The sequence below is a fragment of the Serinus canaria genome, chromosome 1 (genome assembly GCF_022539315.1).
Source record: "Serinus canaria isolate serCan28SL12 chromosome 1, serCan2020, whole genome shotgun sequence".
Classification (NCBI taxonomy): domain Eukaryota; kingdom Metazoa; phylum Chordata; class Aves; order Passeriformes; family Fringillidae; genus Serinus; species Serinus canaria.
The window spans coordinates 95,635,313-95,658,410 of NC_066313.1; the positions used below are offsets into that span (position 1 = coordinate 95,635,313).

General features: G+C 38.6%; 2 protein-coding genes across 4 annotated transcripts; one reads left to right on the forward strand and one right to left on the reverse strand.

Moving 5' to 3' along the window:
- Positions 1–254: 254 nt before the first annotated feature.
- Positions 255–1,929, reverse strand: LOC127059640 (uncharacterized). The gene is made up of 3 exons (XM_050974850.1): positions 1,437–1,929; positions 716–805; positions 255–382 (listed from the first exon to the last, which is right to left on the reverse strand). Exons 1-3 carry the CDS (start codon positions 1,927–1,929, stop codon positions 330–332), a joined length of 636 nt encoding a protein of 211 aa, XP_050830807.1. The 3' UTR covers positions 255–329.
- Positions 1,835–21,735, forward strand: MSL3 (MSL complex subunit 3). Of its 3 annotated transcripts, none has more exons than XM_030234503.2 (13): positions 1,835–2,140; positions 3,988–4,070; positions 4,647–4,742; positions 5,277–5,377; positions 6,270–6,361; positions 7,057–7,179; positions 7,614–7,774; positions 9,665–9,823; positions 10,087–10,349; positions 10,723–10,832; positions 11,008–11,107; positions 11,533–11,617; positions 20,835–21,735. In XM_030234503.2, the coding sequence occupies exons 1-13, from the start codon at positions 2,042–2,044 to the stop codon at positions 20,932–20,934; spliced, it is 1,572 nt and encodes a 523-aa protein (XP_030090363.1). In that variant the 5' UTR covers positions 1,835–2,041; the 3' UTR covers positions 20,935–21,735. The 3 variants fall into 3 exon arrangements, with proteins under 3 accessions (XP_030090363.1, XP_030090365.1, XP_050830799.1); XM_030234505.2 differs by having other exon boundaries at positions 1,900–2,140; positions 10,090–10,349; XM_050974842.1 differs by lacking the exon at positions 1,835–2,140 and adding an exon at positions 2,230–2,728.
- The last annotated feature ends 1,363 nt before the right edge of the window (positions 21,736–23,098 follow it).

Genomic DNA, 23,098 nt, shown 5'->3' on the forward strand with positions numbered 1-23,098 from the left:
TATAAGTATTAGGAGACCCAAGTAGAAAGAAATTTGAGTCAAAAGATTTAAGGAGTAGATTGGGTGGGAGCCATAAAAGTGGGCTGAGGTGAACTAGGAGAAGCTGAGACGAACAAGAAGAAGAATCTGCAAGTGGACACCAGTGAGGAGGAAGGAAAAGGAGGAATCTAGAAGGCAGTGTGGAAATACTTAAGCTGTTTGTGCAGAAGTGGTGTGAGGCTCCTCTTGTGCAAGTACTTTTATCACCAGGTTGGAGGCAGGGACACAAGCACAAGTTGGTGATTGTCCTTCCCTTGCTTTGTTCTGCTGTTGCTGTTTTCCCCCCATTTTTAAAGCATGGAAGCAGCTTTGTTCTCCAAATATCCAACACCATATTCTTTATCTTGCCAAGAAAAAAAAAAAAAAAAGAAACTTAAGTAACACTTCCTTCAATTGACATTGCTTCCATGCACTTTTGGAGCCTGTTTTCTAACCTTAGCATCAGTGAGCTCTGAACAATTTCAGGAACGCTTCCTTAATTTCTCTCACTCTTTTCCATCAATTGGCTTCTCTCACCCCACCCAGTCTTAGCAGCACGTTTACAGGCTTTTCTTACCATTCCCATTGTAAAAATATGTACGTTTGGAATCAAAATAAATTGATTACTCAGTCCATCCTATCCCAAGGAGCACCTTCTCAGAATCTTGTTTTCTGGGTATCCCCCATCATTTTTTACCTTCAGAAATTTTCTGGTAGTCCACTAGAACTCCATGTTCTTTCCCATGGCATTCCTTACAGCTTCCAGCTTTGCTATCAGCCTCAGTGACTGGAAAGGATTTAAATTAATAGTTTTTAAACTTAACAATATTTTATTTATTATTATTTTAATTTAATATTATTTAGTTAATTTTAAAATTAATATTATCTAATTAATAATTCTGAAGTCTTACTGCCACCCCTGCAGTGACTGGAAGGGGATTTAAAATCCTCTCCCCCTTAGCACCAAACTAGAGTATGCAGCTGCACAGTCTAGAGTCATCCATCTCCTGAACAGCTTCCACAGAAAAACAACTTCAGAAATGCTAAATAATCACAAATTAACTGGTCTTTCCACAAGGCTGGCTAAGCCCAGGCCTCCCAGCCTTGTTATGGTCTTGTGTAAATCAGAAATCCAGAACTGGCAAAAAAACTGCAACAGCCTGAGGGAGCATCTAATAACATCGTGTGGGAAACTGCAGCATTCCCCTGGCTGAACCCCATGAGGTCCCTTCCAGGCATCAGTCAGCATAAACTGGCAAGAAAGCTGCGTATTGATTTTGATTATCTGCACTATATGTGTGCTTGTAGAATCTGAAATTAAACAGCGAACTGGGTTTCTAGTCCCAACACCCTATTTTTTTTTTCTGGTTTTATTTTCTTGAAGGAAGGCTGAAAGAACAAGGGAGAGCAAAACAAACCTTGCGGGAGGTTACAATGTACACAAAGCCATCTTGGGAGTAGTGGTAGTTCTTCGTTTAGCGGAGAACGCGGGAAAGCGGGTGAGGAATGGGGATGTTTGCTGATGTTTAGGGGAGCAGAGAGAAAGGCAGCTGTTGTTCTCGGGGCGCACTTAACCCTCACCCGCACCCCGCTCCGCTGGCGGGCACAGGCCCAGCGCACGCCTCGGCTCCCATGGCGCCGAGGCACCGCCGCCACGACCGGGAGCTCTCGCCTCCTCCAGGGACTCCCCTGGCCCAAGGCGGGCGGCCGCCCCTCCGCCCGGCGGGACACGTGCCGCCCCCCGCCGCCCCTCCCGCCGCCGGCTCCCGCATCCCGTGCCGCGCACCCCGCGTGACCGGCGGGGCGGGCACGGGCGGGCACAGGCGGGCGGCCCGTCCCTGCAGCGCCCGGGGCCAAACGCCGCTCCCCTACCCAGGGCAGAGGAAGCCGGGCGCTGCATCCCCGCTCCATCCCGGCCGCCCGCCCCCGCCGGAGGAGCCGGGGGCGGGGCGGGGCCGGGCCGTCCGCAGCGCCTCCCCGCGGGAGCGGGCGGGGCTCCTCTCCTTTGCGCCATGATGAACAAATGACCTCGCGGGGAATGAAATTTAAGTTCCATCGGGGAGAGAGAGTTCTCTGCTTCGAGCCTGACCCCACCAAAGCCAAAGTGCTCTATGATGCCAAGGTGACCGGCCGCGCGCGCTCCTGCCTCCCCCTCCCGCGTCTCCCCGGGCGGGAGGGCGCGGGGCGGGGCCGGCGCGCGGCCCGCCCGCTCCCGTTACGGCTCCTGCTCTCCCGTTACCGCTCCCGCCGGGCGCCGGGCGCGCCCCCGGGCGGGAGGCGGCGCGGGAAGCGGCTGTGGGCCCGGCCGGGGAGGTGGTTCCGCCGGCTGCTGCACTTGTTGCGGGAAACGGGCGCCGGCCCGGGGAGCGGGGTGCAGGCGGGGAGGCCGCGGTGCGGGGGCCGCCACGGGATAGGGAGACTAAGCGAGGCGGTGCTGTCCCTGCCGGGCCTATCCTCCCTCCGTTATTGCTCCCTGCGGGCGGCTCAGGCCGGTGCCCCGGTGGGGCTCAGCTCAGTCCCAGCGCCACGGGAGCCCCGGGGGCACGGGGTGCGCGTAGCAGCTGTTTGCGAGCCTCTGGGCCTTGGCCGCGCTGGGGAGCGGAGGCGATGGGGCCTGCCTGCCACGGCAGGTAGACAGCGGGGCCGCCGAGCCGCCCTGGAAGTGCCGGACGCGCTTCCCGCCTTTCGTTCTCGGCTGAACACCTGCAAAGTAATTCTGAAGTCTTAGTGCCACCCTTGCAGTTTTGTAGTGTAGCTGGACTTATTCCCGCTCACGCTTTCCCACGCTTACTGCCCGCCCCTTTGCGTTTCAGAAAGCTATAAGTGGTACCCCCTGGTGAAGGAGAATATACGGAAATAGGATAGTAAGCAGTGCGCGGTGGGCCATAGGTCAGTAAGAGGTGACTGCCTCTATTAGGGCCTAACCGTAAGAGTAGTGAGAGTAATGAGAGAGCTTTATGTAAGTAGTGTTGTTTTAAGGTATCAGGGGTACACAAGGTTATTTTTCAATCCCAAATCATCTGTGTCTGACTTAGAAACAGAGTTCTGGTGTTTTTTTGTTACAGAGAGGGATAAAAAAGGAAGTGTTGTAACTGGACTCTTGATGTAATCAGTATTTTTTGCTGCAGGTTTGCGAGTTGTGCTTATCTGTGTTTCTCAAACATCTTTGATTAGGAATGCCACTGCCCTGTAATATTTTGGGCTGTCCTTTTGTTTGTATGTTTACTCCTATGTCCTAACAACCTGGTAGCTGTAGTTACTATCCCTATAAACCTATAAGCTGAGTACAAAAATAGATAGTACCTTTTCTTCTTACTGTCAAGTACCCTAAACAGCATAACTGTCTGTGAATCCATCAATAGTTCTTAAATTCTGGACACCCAAATTGAAATATACTTAGCCTAAGTACTGATAATGATCTATTGAAAGCCGCTCAAGTGCAGGCACCACATCTCTTTCTTCTGAGGTGCAGGCCCTTTCAGACTGGCCATTGCCTATTTGTGAAAATGGGAGGAAACAAGAGTTGAGATATTCCCAAAGCCTGTTAATATTTTGTGGCTGAGAGTCTGTGGTGTTCAACAGAGCAGTATTTCTGAGGTTTATGTATAGAGAGCTGTGTTTCCTGTTTAGGGGGCTTGAGCAGACAGCACAGAGGAAAAAGTGTAAGTAGCCCAAATCTCCATATCCATACTGTGCTACTGCACTGTTTGATGTCTCCCTTTGTCTTGAAAGCATGAGACCTTTGAGGATAGGACAAAGATAGTGCAATGTTAAGAGCAGTCAACAAGAAAGATAAGTTTTCTAATAACTTAGTATAATCCTTCTGTTCATGTCAATATTAACTGGCAAAATATGAAGTCTTTAATTTTCTTTTCTTTTCTTTCTTTCATTGTGCATAAACTTTCTAAATACCCGAAGGCTTACTTTCTCTCAAGCTCTTTAATATGTACCCTTCAATATTTGTTTCAGATTGTTGATATTGTTGTTGGAAAAGATGAGAAAGGCAGAAAGATTCCAGAATATCTGATCCATTTTAATGGTTGGAACAGAAGGTAAGAACCTGTATGTGTGGTTTCAGTTCTTCCATTTCTTCTATTTTATTCTGCAGGCTTTGCATAGAATATCAAAGGACAAATGTTTGCAGGAGTATTTTTGTTTTTATGAGTGCCTTTAATATGCTTGTTCATGTTGACATTGGTTTGTATCCATAAATTTCAGTGAATCGGTTTGATAGACATGAGTTTAAACATTATGGGGATATCTGTCCCTGGCATTTACTTATGACACCTAAGTTTCCATTAATAAAAGGCTTATGCTTTGTTAAATCTAGCCCTGGATTGGTTGATTATCAGGGTCAGTACATGAGTGCAGGCTCTTGACTGTGATTGATAGTATGTGTCAGTGCTAGAAATGCTGTATTGGGTAAAGGCAAGGCTTGAGAGATCTTAGATGGCAATGTGAGAGCTGAAGCCGTGTCAACAGAGAAGAGTGCAAACCTTGTGATGCAGGTGTTGCTTCTGAATGACATTAAAAGAGTCCTTTGTAGATTTAAAGTATAATAATTCGTTAGTAATCATGAGTGGCATATATTCATAGTCATTTTTTACTTTCTTTTGACCTGTCTTTAGCTGGGATAGATGGGCAGCTGAAGATCATGTTCTTCGGGATACAGACGAAAACCGCAGATTACAACGTAAATTGGCACGGAAGGCTGTGGCTCGCATGTAAGGAATCCTTTTGGCCTCAAAATAAATGAGATTCATTTTCAGATTCAGACAAATACATCCAGGTGTCTACAACTGAGCTTGGCATCTGAGCTTATGCTGTAGGTGGTAGATATATACGTAACACAGTGAGTGCATTCTAGAGAGCTACTCTAAGCTAGAGACCTGTGGATTGTTATTAACACTCTAAAAGACTAACAACTCAATAGCTGTGTTATATTGGATCTGGATCTTCCCAAAGAAATGTACTTGCAAAACACTTCAAGAAAACCTGAAGCATTTTTGAGCCAAAGGCAGTAATCTAACATTGGTTGGCCATGGCTAGATGATCTGCTTGAGAGCATGAATGTGAGGTAATGTACAGACGTTGGGGTATCCACTCTCAAATAGGCATTGTCCAAATAATTTCAACTTTAATTAGTGAAAATAACTCAAACATAGGTTTCCCGTGCATCTGCACATAATCAAATTAGTTAGGATAAACAAATGATGTAATATTACCCCAATGTCAGTGAACCATTTTATGTTCTGTAGGAGAAGAAAGGGAAGAAAGAAGAGACGCTGCAGGTTGCCTGGTGTTGACTCTGTGTTAAAAAGCCTTCCTGCTGAAGAAAATGATGAGAGTAGCGAAAACTGTGAGTTTGTTTTCATCCTTTGGTAACTGGTGGGATGCCTTGACCTGGGGATAAGTGCATGGTGTCACTTGCCATGAGAGTATCATGGTCCTATCTGAAATATTCAAAGGCCGTCATAGGAAGAGTGAGGACTATGTTGCATGCTAAGAATCTGTTACGTTGGAAAATCTGTTTTCTTCTTGCAGTCCAGAGGCTTCTCCTTGCATCTCTTCTACTCAACTGTTCTAATCAATGATTTCAGAGCTCAGTGCTGTTTTCTTTAGTGTAGTATTAAAAGGTGTGAGAACTCCTCAGATTTCTTTGTTTGATGTTAGGAAACACAACATTTCCCTGCTAGCGTTTGTGTATTTTTGAGGGCAATAAGATTATTCTTTTCCCCAGTCTACCTCACACAAAGGTCTGTTTCTTGTCAGCTGACTGGCTGATTTCACTTTCAAGCCAGATTTTTAATTTCCTGCATTTTCCTTTGTGACCAGAAAGCCACCAGGAACATAGGCTGGCACTTAACTCATGTTGTGGGACCTACTGGTACACAGATTCATGCCTTTTGATTGAATGATTAATATGTAATCCACTTTGCAGAACTAAAGTCCAATGAAAATGTGGGTGCTCAGGAATGTAGGGAGTTTTTAAAACTTAGTGTGTTTCAATTAGAGAGGAGGCAAGAATACTTCCTATTAACTCACATATTTAAAATATTTGTAGTGGGCTGTAAATAATGCATATATAATTTGGTTAGAATTGCTCATCCTCATTAAATATAACAAGATAATTGTAGCTTTTTGGTGGGTTGGGTTTTTGGTTTTTTGGGTTTTTTTGCAATGAGGCCTCAAACTGAATTATCATAACCTCTGTAATGTAATAATAAATATGTGCAATCTCTTTTATGCAGCTATAAGTAGTTCTTCTTCTGATGACACTGATGAAGGAACAGATGAAGAAATAAAGAGTGAAGAAAGTGACATAGATGAGAGGACAGAAATGGTATTTGTGTGTTCCTTAAGTTAATAGAATTTAAATATCTGCCCTTGATACTCTGAAAAGATTGAAGTAGATGAAATAGAGGCAACTGGTAATTTAGCTGGAATTAAAAGCATAATTTTCTTATTCCTGGTGATTGTGATTTTGAAAATTATACAATGTCATTTTCTTATAGAACTGTATGATATAATGCTAAAAATACACATTTGGTTTTTTTTCTCTCATTCTACACAGAATGCTTATGTGGAGAAAATGTAGCAGACTATATTTTCCACTTTTGTGGGTGCATTAAAAATTTGCTTGTCTATGCAGGTTGGACAAACCCTAGTAGCAACAGGATGTTTGTCTTGTATTTTACTGTGAGACAGGCATGTCAACCCTGGTCTTAAGTTAAAATGTAGAGAGGACTGTTCTGTTTTCAAGAAAAAACCACATTTACTTTTCTACAGTAAACAGTTGATCTGAAGATGTGTAGACGTCAACAACTACAGTGTGGGTGATCTGAAACAGCAACACCTAACAAATTTCTGTTTTTTTTTTTTTTTAAGTTAAATACTTAAGAGAACGCTAAATTTAAAAAAAAAGTTTAAAAGAATGATTTAGTGCCTTACTTAATTTAAAAAAATGAATTAGTGCCTTACTATTGAAGTTCTTTTTTTACAACCAGTATATTGTTTTCTTTCACTGATCTGTTGTAGAAAGAAGAACAAGACACTCATACAAAAAGGGACATGGAAGAAAGAGCAATAAGCATAGAAATTCCTGAAGTCTTGAAAAAGAAGCTTGAGGAAGACTGCTACTATATTAATAGAAGAAAAAGGGTATAAAATAAAAGTTGGGGCTCTAATGTGCATGGGGGTGTGAGGAGGGTGTCAAAAGTAGTCTTTGTTTATACAACTCCTGGAGGTTTTAACTTCACCTTTTTAGCTTCATGCTGATAGGACAAGGAAAAATACAAAGAGTGTAGGGAGTAGAGTTCTCGATAGCTATAACAGTGGCTTGCCATATTTAGCAGTGTACTGTTGTGGTTCCTGATTGTGTTTTAGAATGCAGATTCCTTTTGAAAGCTGGAAATGCAGCAGACTTGTTAATATGACCATGTTTCTTATTTCTCCTGATGTTGATAAAAAATGCAGTTTAAGGGTTGAAATTATACAGTCCTGAATTTGCTTTATGCACTGGATATTTACTAAATTAGTTGGTACATTACAACTTACTGTTTTTATAAGACATTAATTTTTTGTTTCTTTTTCAGCTAGTGAAGCTTCCTTGCCAGACAAATATAATAACCATCTTGGAGTCATATGTAAAACACTTTGCAATTAATGCTGCTTTTTCAGCCAATGAAAGGTCTCGGCACCATCAGATGACTCCACATGCTAATATGAATCTTCATTATGTGCCACCAGAGAAGAAGTAAGTAATCTTTAGTCCACTGCTGTTGTCACAAGAAGAATGGCCTTCCATTCGGTGTTCTGTTTTATGGCTGCTCACTTCTGTGAGCTTGTATCATTACATATACCTATTTACAGGGCTCAAAGTATTTGACAGATAACTATAGCAGAGTAACACTGATAATTTGTTTACCAGTGAGAGAGTCCCTGTACTCTGAAAAGTCATTATGTAAAAGTATTAATATCCTGTTCTGTCGTGTAAGTTCTTCAAATATTGAGATCCCTTTGGAAGAATGTGTTGCCATTGTCAATGGGGAGAATTTCATATCTGATATAAGAATACCCTGCTTAGATAAACTTGAACAGGCTCACGTATTAAAAAGGATAAAAATGTAATGCAAAAAAGAATTCCAAGTGCAAGTTGTTTGTTTGTTTTAAATGGATATATGAACTTAAATCCTAGAGTCAGTATGTAGGGAAACTGTGGTAACACAAATCCTGATTTGTTGAAATTTGTGTTTTAGTCTGTTTTCTCAGCTGAGCTGTATATTCTTCTACCATGTTGCAAATGCATTGACCATACATGTTTGCAGTGTGGCAGTTTTTGATTGTTTTGGGGATTTTTTTCTCTTATGTTAAAGATTTCTGATATTAGATGAGACTGCTTCTATCTAAGTACAATGGGTTGAAATCTTGTTATTTTATCAATGACAAATCCTGATTTGTATTAGTGTTCTATTTCAAAGGTGTGTAATTATTCTATTCCTTGCAATATTTTAGCCTGTCTTGTTTTATGTTGGTGTCATTCATTCTTTGACAGATTGACACTTTTCCTTCTTTGTAGTATAATCTCCCAAACAAAAGGTTAGCTAAAATATCAGAAATATGAGCAGAAGGTTTTACACACATTATGATTTTTACAGATTTATGTTCAAGTCACTTCCTCACTAAAAACAGTTCTTTAGTAAAAAAAAATGGGTGTAGTTTCACTGATCATTAAGTAGGAGGGATTCAGCTGACATCTTCATTGTATTGCCTTGCTGCTCTATCACTGAAGGTTACTGACCTACTTGGATTTATAGAATTTCTGCACATGATGGTCCCCTGACCCAACTCACATGTAGCAGTTTTAGTAGGTAGTATGAAATATTGGAAGTTTGAAATTTGAAACATGGATCATTTTGGCAGAATCCAGTTCTGTTACCATACACATATGTGCACTTGAAACATGAGGGGAAGGCCTTCACAAAGGTGAGAGGTGTTACAGGTGTGCTACACTCTGTTTGGTTCTTGTAATAGCTTGTGTACTCATCACCTAACCTTGTAAGTCTTTCACACAGACCCAAAACTGAAATTCCTGGCAGCCTCCAAATGTAGTGCTCTGATTTCCAGAGCAGACCATTGGGAACTGCTCTCCTATGCAAATGTATCTGATTTTGTTGGTTCACTGGATATCTCTTGGGCACAGACTTAACTGCAGCTTCGTGGCTATAGGTCAAATTCTGCTTATGCCTTTTACACAGAAATTCAGTCTGTTTAGTACTTATTTTTTCTTGCAGGTGCTTTTTTTTCAGTATAGTGAACTTGGAAAACCAAAATAATGTTAACCTGCAAAACATCTAACTAACTTTATTTACTCCACAGTAGATTTTATTAGTTTAGTAAAATGGCAGTTGTATGATTTTGCTTGAGATTGTGAAGGACTCCTTTTAAAAGAACTTGTATTTCTGAAGTTAACAACAGCAATCTCCATCTTTTTAAGTGTGTTTTTTATCACTTATCATTACTTAGTGATTGAATCAGCATACTGTAGCTATGATGTTAATGGACTGTATTAAAGAGCAATTTTGTGCAACTATGCTGAAAAATAATGCCATGCAACTTAGAAATTCATAATTTTTTTCCCCTCTAGTGTCGAGCTATGTAAAGAGATGGTGGATGGGCTGAGAATAACCTTTGACTTCACACTTCCCTTAATTTTGCTCTATCCTTATGAACAAGCTCAATTTAAGAAGGTGACTTCATCAAAATTCTTTCTTCCTATCAAAGAAAACTCAACAAATACTAACAGGTAGGTTAGATATAAGAAATTTAATACTCCTTATCTCAGAAGGTAGGAGAATGTGGCATTTATGGTTTATAACCTTAATTTGAAAATAAGTATACTTCTGGAAAATAGAATTTAATAGAAGAGCTCATCACTTTAATAGTTATTGGGAGGAGATAGTCTTATCTGAATAAAAGTGTTCAATAAGATCTGTGAAACTAGAAGAATTTCTTTTGTAGCTCGAACACTGACCTCTTCAATTCTGTAAACCTGCCATAATTTCCTAGAAGTCAGGAGGAACTTTCCCCAAGCCCTCCTCTGCTGAATCCACCCACGCCTCAGTCGACTGACAGCCAGCCCACCACAGGGGAGCCAGCCACACCGAAGAGGCGAAAAGCTGAGCCCGAAATCCTGCAGTCGCTGAGGCGTTCGACGCGCCACAGCTCCAACTGTGACAGGTTATCAGAGAGCAGCGCGTCCCCGCAGCCGAAACGGCGGCACCTCGACACCCCCGCCTCTATGCCAAAGCTCTTCTTGCACCTGGAAAAAAGTAGGTTTTTCTTTTTACATTGTGGGCCGAAACAAAACATAAAGTTCAGTTCTTCTTTTAGGGCTGAATGGACTGTAAACTCAGTGAAAGAAGTGGAAGCCATTAACTTTTCGTATCAGTTCTTTAGCTCTGAGGCCTTATGACCAAAGCGAGAAATACAAGGCAATATTGTCAGTACTTTGGTATATTTTTCCACAGAATGCAATGAGCTGCTTTTCTGAGGGTCTATTTTAGGATAACCTTTATTGAATTTCAGTGTTTTTAAGACTTCAAACATTTTAGCAGCAGGGCTTAGATGAATTTAATGGCTTATAGTTCCAAGTAGTAAAATTTTTCTTACTTCTTTTCTTTTGTTTTTCCTTTTGTTTTGAAGAAACCCCTGTCCATAGCGGGTCATCTTCACCCATAACTTTGACTCCTAGCAAAGAAGGGAGCACGGTGTTTACTGGCTTTGAAGGTAGAAGAAACAACGAATTGAATGAGGTAACATTTTGATGTTACTCTCCTAGATGTAATGATTAAATCAGAGTAGGGCTATGTAAGAAAAGATTTTGTTGGTATTACTTATATCATCTTTGAATTTGAAGTTCTGTACATTCTAAATAGTTTATGATGTTATAAAGTTTTCATAACCAGTATTTTCGTATTTTATCTATAGGTTTTGTCCTGGAAATTGATGCCAGAGAATTATCCACCAAGTGATCAACCACCACCTCCCTCATATATCTATGGATCTCAACATTTGCTGAGGATGTTTGGTAAACTAGTGCAAAATTCTCTGCTCCAAGTTGCTTTATATTTTTTTTTTCAGTCATGATATCTGTGTGATTTTTCTGTTTGCTTTATTAAATTTATTATTATTCTTGGAGGAATGTACATTTTAATCTATTTGGAACTTTTAGGCTATTCATAGATTTGGTTATCTTTTGTCGGCTCTGTAAGCCTTCATTTAAAAAAGGCAAGGCAGTGTTACTTCCAGTACACTATCAAACATCATTAAACCCAGCAGCATTCACCTTCTTAGCATGTTTCTATTTAGTAAGGCTTTGAAAGATCAAAAGTAGCTTGCAAGGAAAAGTGGGATCTGCGGTGAGAAGTTTTTATATTCTTTTCTGTGTCGTGGATAAAAGTAATTTGAAGTTGCATTTGCAAGAGGTATAAACATTATTTCTTTTATTCACAGTAAAACTGCCAGAAATACTGGGGAAGATGTGTTTTCCTGACAAAAACCTAAAGGCTTTAGTAAAACACTTCGAGATGTTTCTGAGGTAACGTGACACAATGTACCACAGCAGTGTTTCTATTGTTACATAGATCTAAATGTCCTGTAATGGCAAAGAGGGCTTAAAATAAGATACTCATTTTCTATAACTACAAGATTAGGATAAAATTTGTATACTTTAACCATAGCATTTTGAGTAAAAATAAATATAAGATTTTTTATTTTTTAATTCCAGTTGAAGGGAACCAGAATTTTCTACTTTGAATTTTGATAAACACATTGATGTAGAACTGAAGTGTGAAAGTTTGTTGATACGTATAGAATGACAAGTCTGACTTGATTAAGTAACATGTTTTATGAGGAAATGCAAAGTCTGCATTGGTATTTTTTATCAATATTAGCAGGGGGAGAAACTTGTGCTTTAAAATGTGTTTTTAATTATGGTAGTTCCTTAAAAGAAATGTCTGTATTAACTGAGCTTTTAACAGAAAGGTTTCTCTGTGATGTAGTGCAGTGGTTTGTAGAGATACACAACTCTGTCTGACCACACTAGCTTCACTACTGGAGTCAGTAAGGTCATACCTGCACCATGATCAAATTGGTTTATCAGGTACTGTAATTAGTGTTTCTGGCTGACATTGAGGATGTGGTTAGATATCTAGTGTTGGCTCTGTGTTGTGCACCATCAGTACACTGGAAAACAAAATTGCCAAGGAAAACTTCTAGGAGAAGGTGTTGTAGATGGAAATGGTAACTTAAATTTCGTCAGTGACTTCAGTAGCCACTTAGGGAAAGCTAACATAGGATTACAGCAGCATTAAAAAAACCCTTGTATTAGATATCAGGGAGATGAAAGCTTTAAAATGCTTTTACTTTAATTGCTTATTGAAAATAAAAGATGTTTCCGATGTCCAAGTTTCTACAATACGCCATTTTTCTCTGGGAGCAGTTAGTTGTCAAGTTTTACTGATTCCATTTTGCATCTCTTTTGTCAGATCCTTGTTGACATGCAAAATACCTTTTAATTAAACAGGACAGAATTAGAGCTCATTGTTGAAGACTGTTTTTGCTTGAAGTGAATATTTTTTGGGAGCTTAACTCACTGTGGATCAGATCAGTTTTTATCAGACTTTTGACTGTTCAGATTCTTCTGTGTTGATCAGAGCAAATCTCTGTTCTTTAGTGTCTTTAATACCATGTTTTCATATCCATTCTATGGATAAGCTTTAAAGGAGTAGAGTAGATGAAAAGAGAAACATGTCTCCTACACCCCATAAAATAAAGGTTGCTTATTGGGAAAGGGTTGGTTTTAAGGGAACTGAAATTTCTAGTGATAGTATCTGTGTGTGTTTTACTTTTCCATCTGAGCATTTCATTGAAATGTGTAGTCATCTATAAATAGAAATAAAAAACATGTTTCCACATCAGCATTTTTATGGGAAATAGAACTGTGCTTTTGAAGCAAATGTGTCAGTAATTCCCCTTTTCCATGCTTTGTGTCATGGTGGAGAGTCCTCCAAATACACAACCTGCATTCCTTTCAGAAAGCACTGGAGCAGAGGTGCACTTCAGTCCTTGAGGCCAGGCTGCAACAAAACCAAAATAAGCCCCACAAGGCAAGCATAATGTGGATATCATGTATCTGTTACAGCAAAATATTTGAAAGCTGTTTTTTTTCCAAGCACTTTCTTTTTTGACAGTGTCAAGAAAGTTCAAAGTTACAGTTACTGCTATAGGAAGCATTTGATCTTAGGTAGCTTTGTAATAAATACTTTTCTTAGTTTACTTTCCTTGTCAGCTATGCTACTGGGCAACAGAAACCAGTACAAACTATTAGATACTTTTTTTCCAACATGTATTCACATGGGGCTTTGAAAAGTTTTTCATTTGGGTATTTATTTCTTCATGCTGCTTGTCATTGAAAGTGGTCAAACAGTTATTTTCTAAACAATGGTTCGTGCTTGATTTTTATCACAGAAATAGTTCTGCATTATCTGTTTCTATTCACAAGAAAACTTGAGTTTGAGGTGACACCTTTTACTGAGGCCTGGAAAATAGAATAGATGTTCCCAACTATGTTAGAGTGAATATAAAAGCAAACCTTTACTTGAAAGCTTTCAGGTAGACAATATGGCAAAAATTGCACATGTTATAGTAATTCCACAATTTTTATAAAGTCAGTCAAGTAGTATACTTACCATATACTGTTCAATATACTGCTCTATTTTACAATTTCCTGGCATTCAAAAAGTTAATTGGTTAGATAATTATCCCTGGGGTCCTGCCCCACTGAAGGCAGAGGTTTGTTTTGCCCCACTTTTTTTATGACTGGTCCAGATTCTGTTTGGAAAACAGAATGTTTGTGTAGTTGGTTTTCTTCTTGGAGTGAGACTAAACACTATTTATAAGGTTAGCTTATAGTTTCTAAATGTAGGGAAGAAAAGTAGGAAAATTGCTAGAAACTACAGCCATGCTTTAGCAATCTACAAAGCTAGAAAAACGTGAAAGATGCAGAAAGCTAAAAATCTTTAGGCATCAGTACTAGTTCTTCAATTTTCACATTCTGTCTTTTCCTTTTTGGAAATTAAAGGATTAATGGATGATTATTATAAATATTTTATATCAGTTCTGTTCTGGCTTAACTTTTGAGCAGTAATATCTTCCCTACAACATCTGTATGCATTAGGTAATAGCAGCCAGTTTACTTAGGATTGCTTTATTTTTTTTGGGTTTTTTTAAGTGAGCTGCTCTTGAGTGAGAAGCCGCAGTACTCTTCTTTATTTCTCTAATAGCAGAAAAATTATTGATAGCAGAAAAAGGGTCTTCTTGCATTAATTAAACTACTTTTGAATCTTCTTTGATGGTCTAGTAGATTAGTTCAAGCATAAGTAATTTATGTATTCTTAAATAAAACTTTCATGGAGTACACAACTGATTTAGTTCTTACATAGACACTGATAAAATTTTGAATTATGATTTTGTGACTTAAATTTATAGTTTACTGTTTATACTATCAATCTCCTGTGGGCTGAGAAACTGACACTTATGTAATGTTATACTTTTTTTGGGAGCTTGTCTTGAGTTTGCTTAGTTCATGATAGAGGCATTAAATTAGCTTTGAGATGCTACCTGGATAATATTTTCCAGTCGTGCCCTCAGACTGCTGCTAGACAAGATTTCTCTCAATTTCCCAGACAACATATATTTTTAAGGAATGTATGAAATGCATCTTTTTGACTTTCTTGTTAAGTAGAAACTCTACCCTCTGTGCTTAGTCCAGCTTTCTACAAGTGTGCAAAATGAAAATTTCTTCATGGAGAATAGGAAAGTTTATTTCTCAATAATAGAATTTGCAGAAGAAAATCAGATTCTCAAATTAAGTGCAAACTCGGAATCTTAAATTATTTACTTCTGAAATAATTCACAGTACTTGCAGTCTAAAATAGACTCTTCAGTTGGTTTCACTGAATTTCACTTGGTGCACATTTGGTCTTTGGGACCAAGCAGTGGTTGCTAATGCTTTAGTTGATGCTAACTGGTAATTGGACTAGTGAAAGATCCCTGATTAAATCTTCTTGCCTGTTAATAGCTTTAGAGTAAGAGGAAGTATTAGCTTTAAACTAATTCCATTATTTCAGCTGCTTTTGAAATAAAATGCTGCATATGCTCTATTTTACAATTTCCTGGCATTGTAAGGGGCCTAACATGCCTCCAAAGATTGCCTTAGTGGTGAGAAATGAGTGGCAGGAAGGTGCCCATTTCTGTTTTGCTGTTGCCATTAATTTGCACTCAGCCTTGGCTTGGAAAACTGTTTTGGAATCAGAGGCCCCCTCCCAAGTCTGTTAACCAATAGGGGCTACTTAAGAGTTAGGAGGAGGATACAGTATATCCATTTTTACAAGAGCAAGACCCATTTTCATGGGGTAATTTCAGAGGATGTCATTTGCATTTTGGGAAAAGAGGCAAAATGAAATGATATAGAAAGGCATAGACAGATATTTTGACTTTGATGAAATACAAAAGAATAAATAAGTGATGAAATAGTTCTAAAATATTGCTTCTAAAGTTTCTAAGAAGTTGTTTTTTTAGATGAGGCCAATGTATTAGTTCAGATTATGGAGAGCTAACAGTCAAATATTTTAGTTTTGTTAAAAACCCACAGGTATTTCAAACTCAGTCTTTCCTTTAAGCTTTGATATCTTTTTTTTCCCCCCTCTGATGCTCTAAAATCTGCTTCTATCTGTTGTGCCACTCTGCTCCATGGGTAGAAAAATATTTTGATCCTGATGAGTTTTTCTGAGAAGCAAGCCAAATCAGAGGATTGTAATAATAAAATGTGTATATACAAAGATGACAAGTTGTTTCAAGTAACCTTAAGAAACAGATCTCTGGTGCTGACAGCATATTTTTTGTGTAATAATTTTATTATATATAACTGCAGTGGTGAATTATCACCACTAGTCTGTGCTAATGTACAATTATGAGAGGTTATTTGTGTCTGAGAATGAAAAAAATTAAGCATTGCAAATGGTGAATGGATTAGAAGACATCTTTAGGCAAATTTGCTTTGTGATAGAGTTCCAGTTCATTGTGAGTCATGGTGGCTTCAGTTGCAAAAGGGCAAGTAATTAAAAATCTCATTCTGAAAGATGGAAAAGCATGCAATTGTGCCAGTATTTCTTACATTGTATTCTTAACTGATTAATATTGTTGGGTTTTTTCCTCTCATTTTTTTGGATTAAGCTGTTATTTGGTTATGACACACTAGAAAACTTCATGGAATTGGAACCTAAATGTGAGAAAATCAAGTTTCTGAGTGTAAATGGAGATGTAGGTTTAGAGTGCACAAACATATAAACCAGCATTTTTTTCCAAGCTCTGAAACACTTTCAGGTGAAGGAATTCTCTTTGCACAGTTGGGTGGAAAGGGGCCCTCTAAAACTTTTGGCACCTTTAGGTAGAATGCTTCTTAGTGAGTACCTGGTATTGTGCAGGTTCTTTCTTTCAGTGGGCTTTGTTGGCTGCTTGGTCTGTAGAAAGTGCACATTGGTGCTTATTGTCCTCAACTAAGGTTTTGTTGCATTGCCAGAAACTGTTCTTAAAACTCTCCATGTGGATTGCTTCTTCCTTCTGCTTTCCAAATCATCAGGTGCCTGGGAATATGAATGAACATATTGCTAGTCAATTGTTGAGGTTTGGTCATGTATCTACATTTAGAGGTTGCCCCAAGTACTTTAAATGTGTTATGGTAGCTTTTTTAGAAGGTAGCTTTGGGGACCTCTGCTGGCCTGGTCACGGGGTCTTCATCCTCAAGACAAACTAAGGACTCCTGTATTGAGCTCTTGTAGGACTGTTTTCCAAAAGGTCTTTGGGAAAATTAAATTCTCACTCACTCATTCTGATTCTTGGAAATGTTATGATGGTAGCTTGGCATCTTCAGGGTTCTCCACACTTCCTCTTAAAAGGCCAAGGAATATTATCTCAGTTTCTATATATCAGTGAGTGACAAGATTCCAGGCAACGAAACAGGCCAGTTTACTCCTTTACCATGGTTCTTGAGCCATTGGGTATTAGAATAAACATCTGAAACCTCAATTCACTTCTTCTGTTGACTGCAGTGGGGTTATGATGGACTTTGTCATCTTTTGTCCCGAACAGCTTTCCAGATGGAGGCAAGCCTATAAATTGGGGAGGGGGTGAGGGTTGAATGGTGGCATATGTTTCTTTGTGAACCTAAAGCCTTTTAGTTTTCAAATCCTTCATTTGAGTAGTAGTGTCAGAGATGAGGTAACTTCTTAATCTGCAAATGACATTTCTTTTGATGAGGTGACTCATAGAATTAGGACTCATAATGGTCTTCTAGCAAATTTAGATAGATCATTACAGTAGCCTTTCAAACTGGTCACTGATGTCACAAAGCATCTGCTTACCTTTTAAAATTCTGTAGCAGAAGAGTGTAAGGTCACCTTCTTAGGAACTTATCCTTTGGACTCTATCTTCTTATACCTTAATGGCTGAGGATGTCTTTCTAAAAAACTAAGGTTTCCTTTTTTTTTGTCATTTTCACACTTTCTGGGCTGTCCCTAAGTTTATTCATGTGGTGGTAGGTGACATGTAAGAATTCTTTTTCTTCATCAGACTTCCAGTAATAAATTTTGTTGGTGGTGTCAAGACAAGGCCCACCAGAGTATGCTCTTAAAACTCATACTAATTCAGTGACTCTTCTTGAGATATGTTCATGATGTGTCAAATGGCCTTCTAATGTGGACAGTGATAATTCAATTATTCTTTTTAGTAGATCTACTGGATAAGTCAGTCAGATGGTAGTGTATTTGTGAGGCTATTGCTTGCTTAAAAGCACCCACACTTGAAGATCAGAACATACCTTGAAGAATTCCTAAGTTGCCCACATCTTATTCCCTTTTCTCCATCACCTCTAGACTCTTCTGAAGTGTTTCCCTTCTAGAAACCTGTGGTAGGGAGGAAAATAAATGCATTGTGCCATATTACCTCTGTTCTCAAAGCATGAGTTTGTTTTTAAGAACATTCATGATGAAAAATGCAGGTAGTCTCAAATCAATGTGGACTGTGCATCCCTGAACTTGGTTGCTCGTCAGCAGTCTTGCTTTTTAGATGTATGCATATAAACTCTGTAAAAAGTATAAAAATGAAAAAGACAATAGTGCAACAGGTGACCGAATGGATCAGATTTGTAAGTTAATAATGAAACAATTTCTGAATAGCTCAATAGCAATATGCTTTCTGATCTATTGCTGAGCATTGGCTCTGTCTGCTGATTACAGCTCCCTCTGTCTTTAAATCTTGGCTCGTGACTTTCAGGTAACAGTGTAATTGATCTTGGTGCTGTTTTCCTTGTCAAAGAGCAAAGCAATAGTGAAATATCTGGTAGGCAAAAGTCTTAGGAGACTCCTAATATTTCTGTGCCAGCGTTCTGCACTCTGATGTCTTTTGAATAGTAGCTTCAGAAGGTCCCCTGCTCTATGTATGCAGGTATAGAAGGGATTGTGACAGAGGCTGACTGCATTTCTTCAGTAGTTTTCTCTCAGTTCTCTGCAGAAAATAATTTGTGTTTGCTAGCTCTGGGGTATTTTGTTTTTCCCAGATGTTACATGAAGAACAGGGAGATGTATGTTTGACTGTGTGCCTTTTTTTGAGTTGAAGCTGTGGCACACCATCTCAGGTAACATTTTTCATCTGTACCAGCTGACACTTCAGCATGCTCCAAACTGGAATGTATGACTGGTGATTTAAGCAAAAGTCAGGAAATTTGTAAGAGAAAGTGAACCTGTTTCCCATTACTTGCTGTTTAAATTTTTGGAACTGTCAGCTACCCAAATGCCCTCTGAAGGTTCTTTTAAAACATGTTCCCTTGTATGATCTAGCTCTTAGTAGTGTGTTTTACTGAATGCTATCTTAAGATACTAAGATTTTTATCAGCCCCTGTAATTATTTTAATGTCTTAGGAGTCATTAATGTGTGTTAAAGAAGAATTATTAATCAAATACCACTTGTTGCTCATCTTAACTGTATACAATCTAAGTACATTCAAAGTTAGGTTCAAGTCTGTTAATCCATACTTGCTTCATACCAACCCCTCATCCTAGAGAGGGATTTGTAGCTAACTAAAGTCAGAGGTCATAACAGTTGATGACTTGGGTATTTTATTAGCTTCTAAATTGCTATAATTTGAGTATTCTTTTTAGTGGTTTGAAACATTTTACATCAGAAACCATTTAGATCCCTCTATATACTGTTAATTATAGAGCTGCTGTGAAATAAGGAATTATGGAAGGAGTTGACAATGTGCCTTCTAAATTAATGGTGACACCATAACGGATTGATTTCTTTTGAAAGAGTTTCTATTTCTCACTGCTTTTTCTAGAATTAGTAGGATGTAACTAGTTATTCCTCCAGTTTAGCACTTGTTTAGCACTTGCAAGGATTGGGGAAAAATCAACCCTTTTTCATTTATCTGCAATTTTGTACTGTCACCATTTTCTATCAGCTCTGAGCAATTAATATATTTTTTATTAAATTTAAGTGCTTTTTTTTAGAGGATCTTGCCAGTGTTCTTTCATGCATTGGCTCTCTACATCAAAGAACATGCCTAGTTCAGGCAGTGCAGCAATGAGTGAAGAAGATGGTTGGAGAAGGCCATTCACATGAACATTTTTTTTAATTTGGTCTGTCTATGTCCAAAGTATTGGCTATGCAAAACTGATATTTTCAGCTTCCAATAGTGAAGTCATCACCCCAGCCACTGTTTCTTGAGAGAACACAGGTTCTGTAAATGACATTGCTTTCTGTTGTTTCTTTTGCTTCCTACTCTTAAAACACGAAGTGAGCACTTTGCCATGTTTATTGATACGGATCTTTAATATCCAGGTATTTTTGAAGGTCTGTGTTTTTTTCTGAAGTACAGCTTGAATATAATCTTGAGTAATTACTATTTTGCCCTTTTGACCTCATTTATATACCCAGTGTCTTTGAAATCAAAGGAAGGAGCAGAGAGCTTATAGTCATTTTAGCTGTTTGTTATTGGTGTTCATAGCAGCACTGTTTATTTTCATTTTCAGTCCTAAACCAAAGGAACAGTTGTGTGTTAGCAGAGCAGGAAAACATTATAAAATATTGGGTGCTTGGTGGTTTGAATAGTATTTGCAGACCATCTTGCAGAAATATGAAATTAAGGAACTGAATTTTCAAAGGATGTTTTGTCATTGAAACCCATATTTAAATCAGAAAGATGGAGATCCTAAAGGCACATGAAACATATGAACATTACTTGCCTTAAAAGATATAGTTTGGCTCCTTAATGACTCCTGGCTATTTGTATAAGATACTGACAAAGTGATAACTGAAAATACTGGTTTGGGCATAAATGAAAGTAGTGTGCTGAGCAGGCAACTTACAGAAGTTGCAGAAAGATCTCTTCTTTTTCCTTCTGTCCTAGTTCTTTGAATTCTTTTTCTGAGTATACCTTTAACTTTCAGATTTTTTTTTGTTTTATTGAGCTTGAGAATTTTTTTTAATGCTTGTTGGATTTCAGAATGCTAGAAGAAGGCTGTTTCTATGTGAAACTTGTAAAAAATAGGGCAAATCCTTTGTGTGCCAAATTTCAAAGAGTAATAATTCTTAATTCCCAGGCTGTGTTTTTGCTGAGCTTAAAAATCAATTTGAAAAAAGCTTTTCCCTTAAATGTTTCATATTCTGTTCTTTTTTTTGGTGTGCTTTCTTCTCAGGTTTTTAGCAGAATACCATGATGATTTCTTCCCAGAATCTGCTTATGTAGCTGCATGTGAAGCCTACTACAGTACTAAAAATCCTCGGGCCATCTACTGAAGCTATTAATAAGGATTAAATCCTACTATACATAGCCCATGACAATGCTATTCTGCTACATGGCTACAAGATGAGAAAGAAATTAAAACAACTTCTGGAGTTGAAGACATTGGAAAATATCTTTATGATGATTGGATTACTAGGAATTGAGAACTACTTTTCACAGATGTGTATGAACAGTGGTGTGAGTCACTTCAAGGGTTGGATATAAATCTGACTCCAGATGAATGAAGAAGCCTTGTTCTGACTTTACTGTACAGGACTACACAGAGTAATAAAAAGCAAAGGAGGCAAAAGCAGATGCATTGGCAACAGGACATTCTCATGAAGATAAATCATCATGCTGTGTTTCATTGTAGCTCAGCCTCTCCTGTCTGAGAAATAAGACTTGACTAAACAGTTACCTGAAGAGAATTGTGACTAGTATCTTATGGATTGTTTTCCTCAAAAATTACATTTCGTCTGTGGAACTGTCATGATAGAAAGGATTGCTTAATGTAAAGGTGGCTTTGCTGTTTGGCTAGTGTGACATCTGCCTCAAAAATGACTTTGTTGCTTGAATGAAAGATGTGTGTTGACTTTGCATTTTGCAGAGGTGTATATAGACCTTTCATGGTAAAGCTGACAGGGTTCTGAGCAGACCAGACACAGCCAGGGATTCGGCATTTACCTGGCAATAAATGATTTCCAGAGCCCTTATGAAAGAACTGATTTTCTACAAGTAAATGGGAAAGTCAGTGAAGTCATTGCAGTTTAATTGGCAAATACTTATTTTCTTAATAAAGTTCACAGTGGCTGCTGTGTGGATGTGTGATTTTGACTGTCTAAAACATCTTGTTCGTCCTCAATTAGTATTTTTGAGGGTGCTAAGTGTGCGTATAATGAGAGGTGGGAGCACTGACAACATATGGAGAGGAGCCCTTTCTGTATCATTGGATGTTCTTCTGCAGACTTGAAGGATGTCTCTTTAGACTTTTTTAGACACTTTGGCTCTGGAAATAGCAGTTCAGTGAGAACTGAGTTCATACAAATGTGACAACACATTCAGTAGAAATTAATTGAAACATAATTCTTGATGTGGAAACCACATGCAGGACTTAGAACACAGGCCTTCAAAATCCTCGGCTGTATCAAGATAGACACAGATTTTAAAAGCACTGAGAGAAAACAGGACTATGGTTTACAGACTGCATTAATCACTCTGTAATCCTTCTTGGTTCAGAAAACTTCCACCTCTAATGCAGAACTCAAGTTTCCTCACATTTGCAGAAACTAGTAATTTGAAGGCATCATCTTTCACACATAAATGGCAGGCTCAGGCTAAGAGGCCAAAAGAAATTTAAAATCTCCTGTTGATATTCATTGTCACTTTTCAGAGTTCTGTGGTGTGCTCAAGTTTACGAACTCCAAAGATTAGGATTACTCGGGTTTTAGTAACTTAGTTCTTCTTTTTAGAAAATCTTCTATGAAGAGTCTGCTGAACTCAATTGTTGTTAAACCAGTGGCATGGATGCATGCAGATTTGATGATTTTTAATTCTAAAAATTGCCATTTAGCAGCACTACTCTTTTTTAAACAAGTTTCTCTTGTACCAAGAAAACCCCATATTTGTAACCTTTCATCATTCTCAAATGACAGAAGCTTTGAATCTCTAGCAGAATCCATGTGCATCAAAACTTTGCCAACATATTTCATTCTAGGTTTAAATGCTGTTTCTCTTAAAAGAGAATTCAACATAATACAAACCCACTGTCTAACATGAGATTAGTCTAGGAATGCTGCCTGAAACTTCAAAATTATTACTTTCTATTTTAAGACTGCTCATGTATAATAGGACAGATCTGGTTTTGTTCCATTTTTTGCACCTGTGAGTACAAGACACCTTACGAACTGAGTCCTGTTGTGTGACTGTGTTTAACTGTTGAAATGAAAATTTCTGCATCAAAGGGTCAGGAGTACTGTTGGTATTGCCTTGTGGAGATGCTCAAAAGATGTGGGGGGGGGAAAAAATTCTCATGGTCCACTTAAAGTGTAGTCTTTGTGAACAGAATTTTTCATAACATTCTGTTGAGGCTGCTGTTGGATATAATATTACAAACCATCTTACTCTTATAAAAAACAAAAGCTTTTCTCCAAAGTTGTACCTCTTTGTGCTTCTTGACAC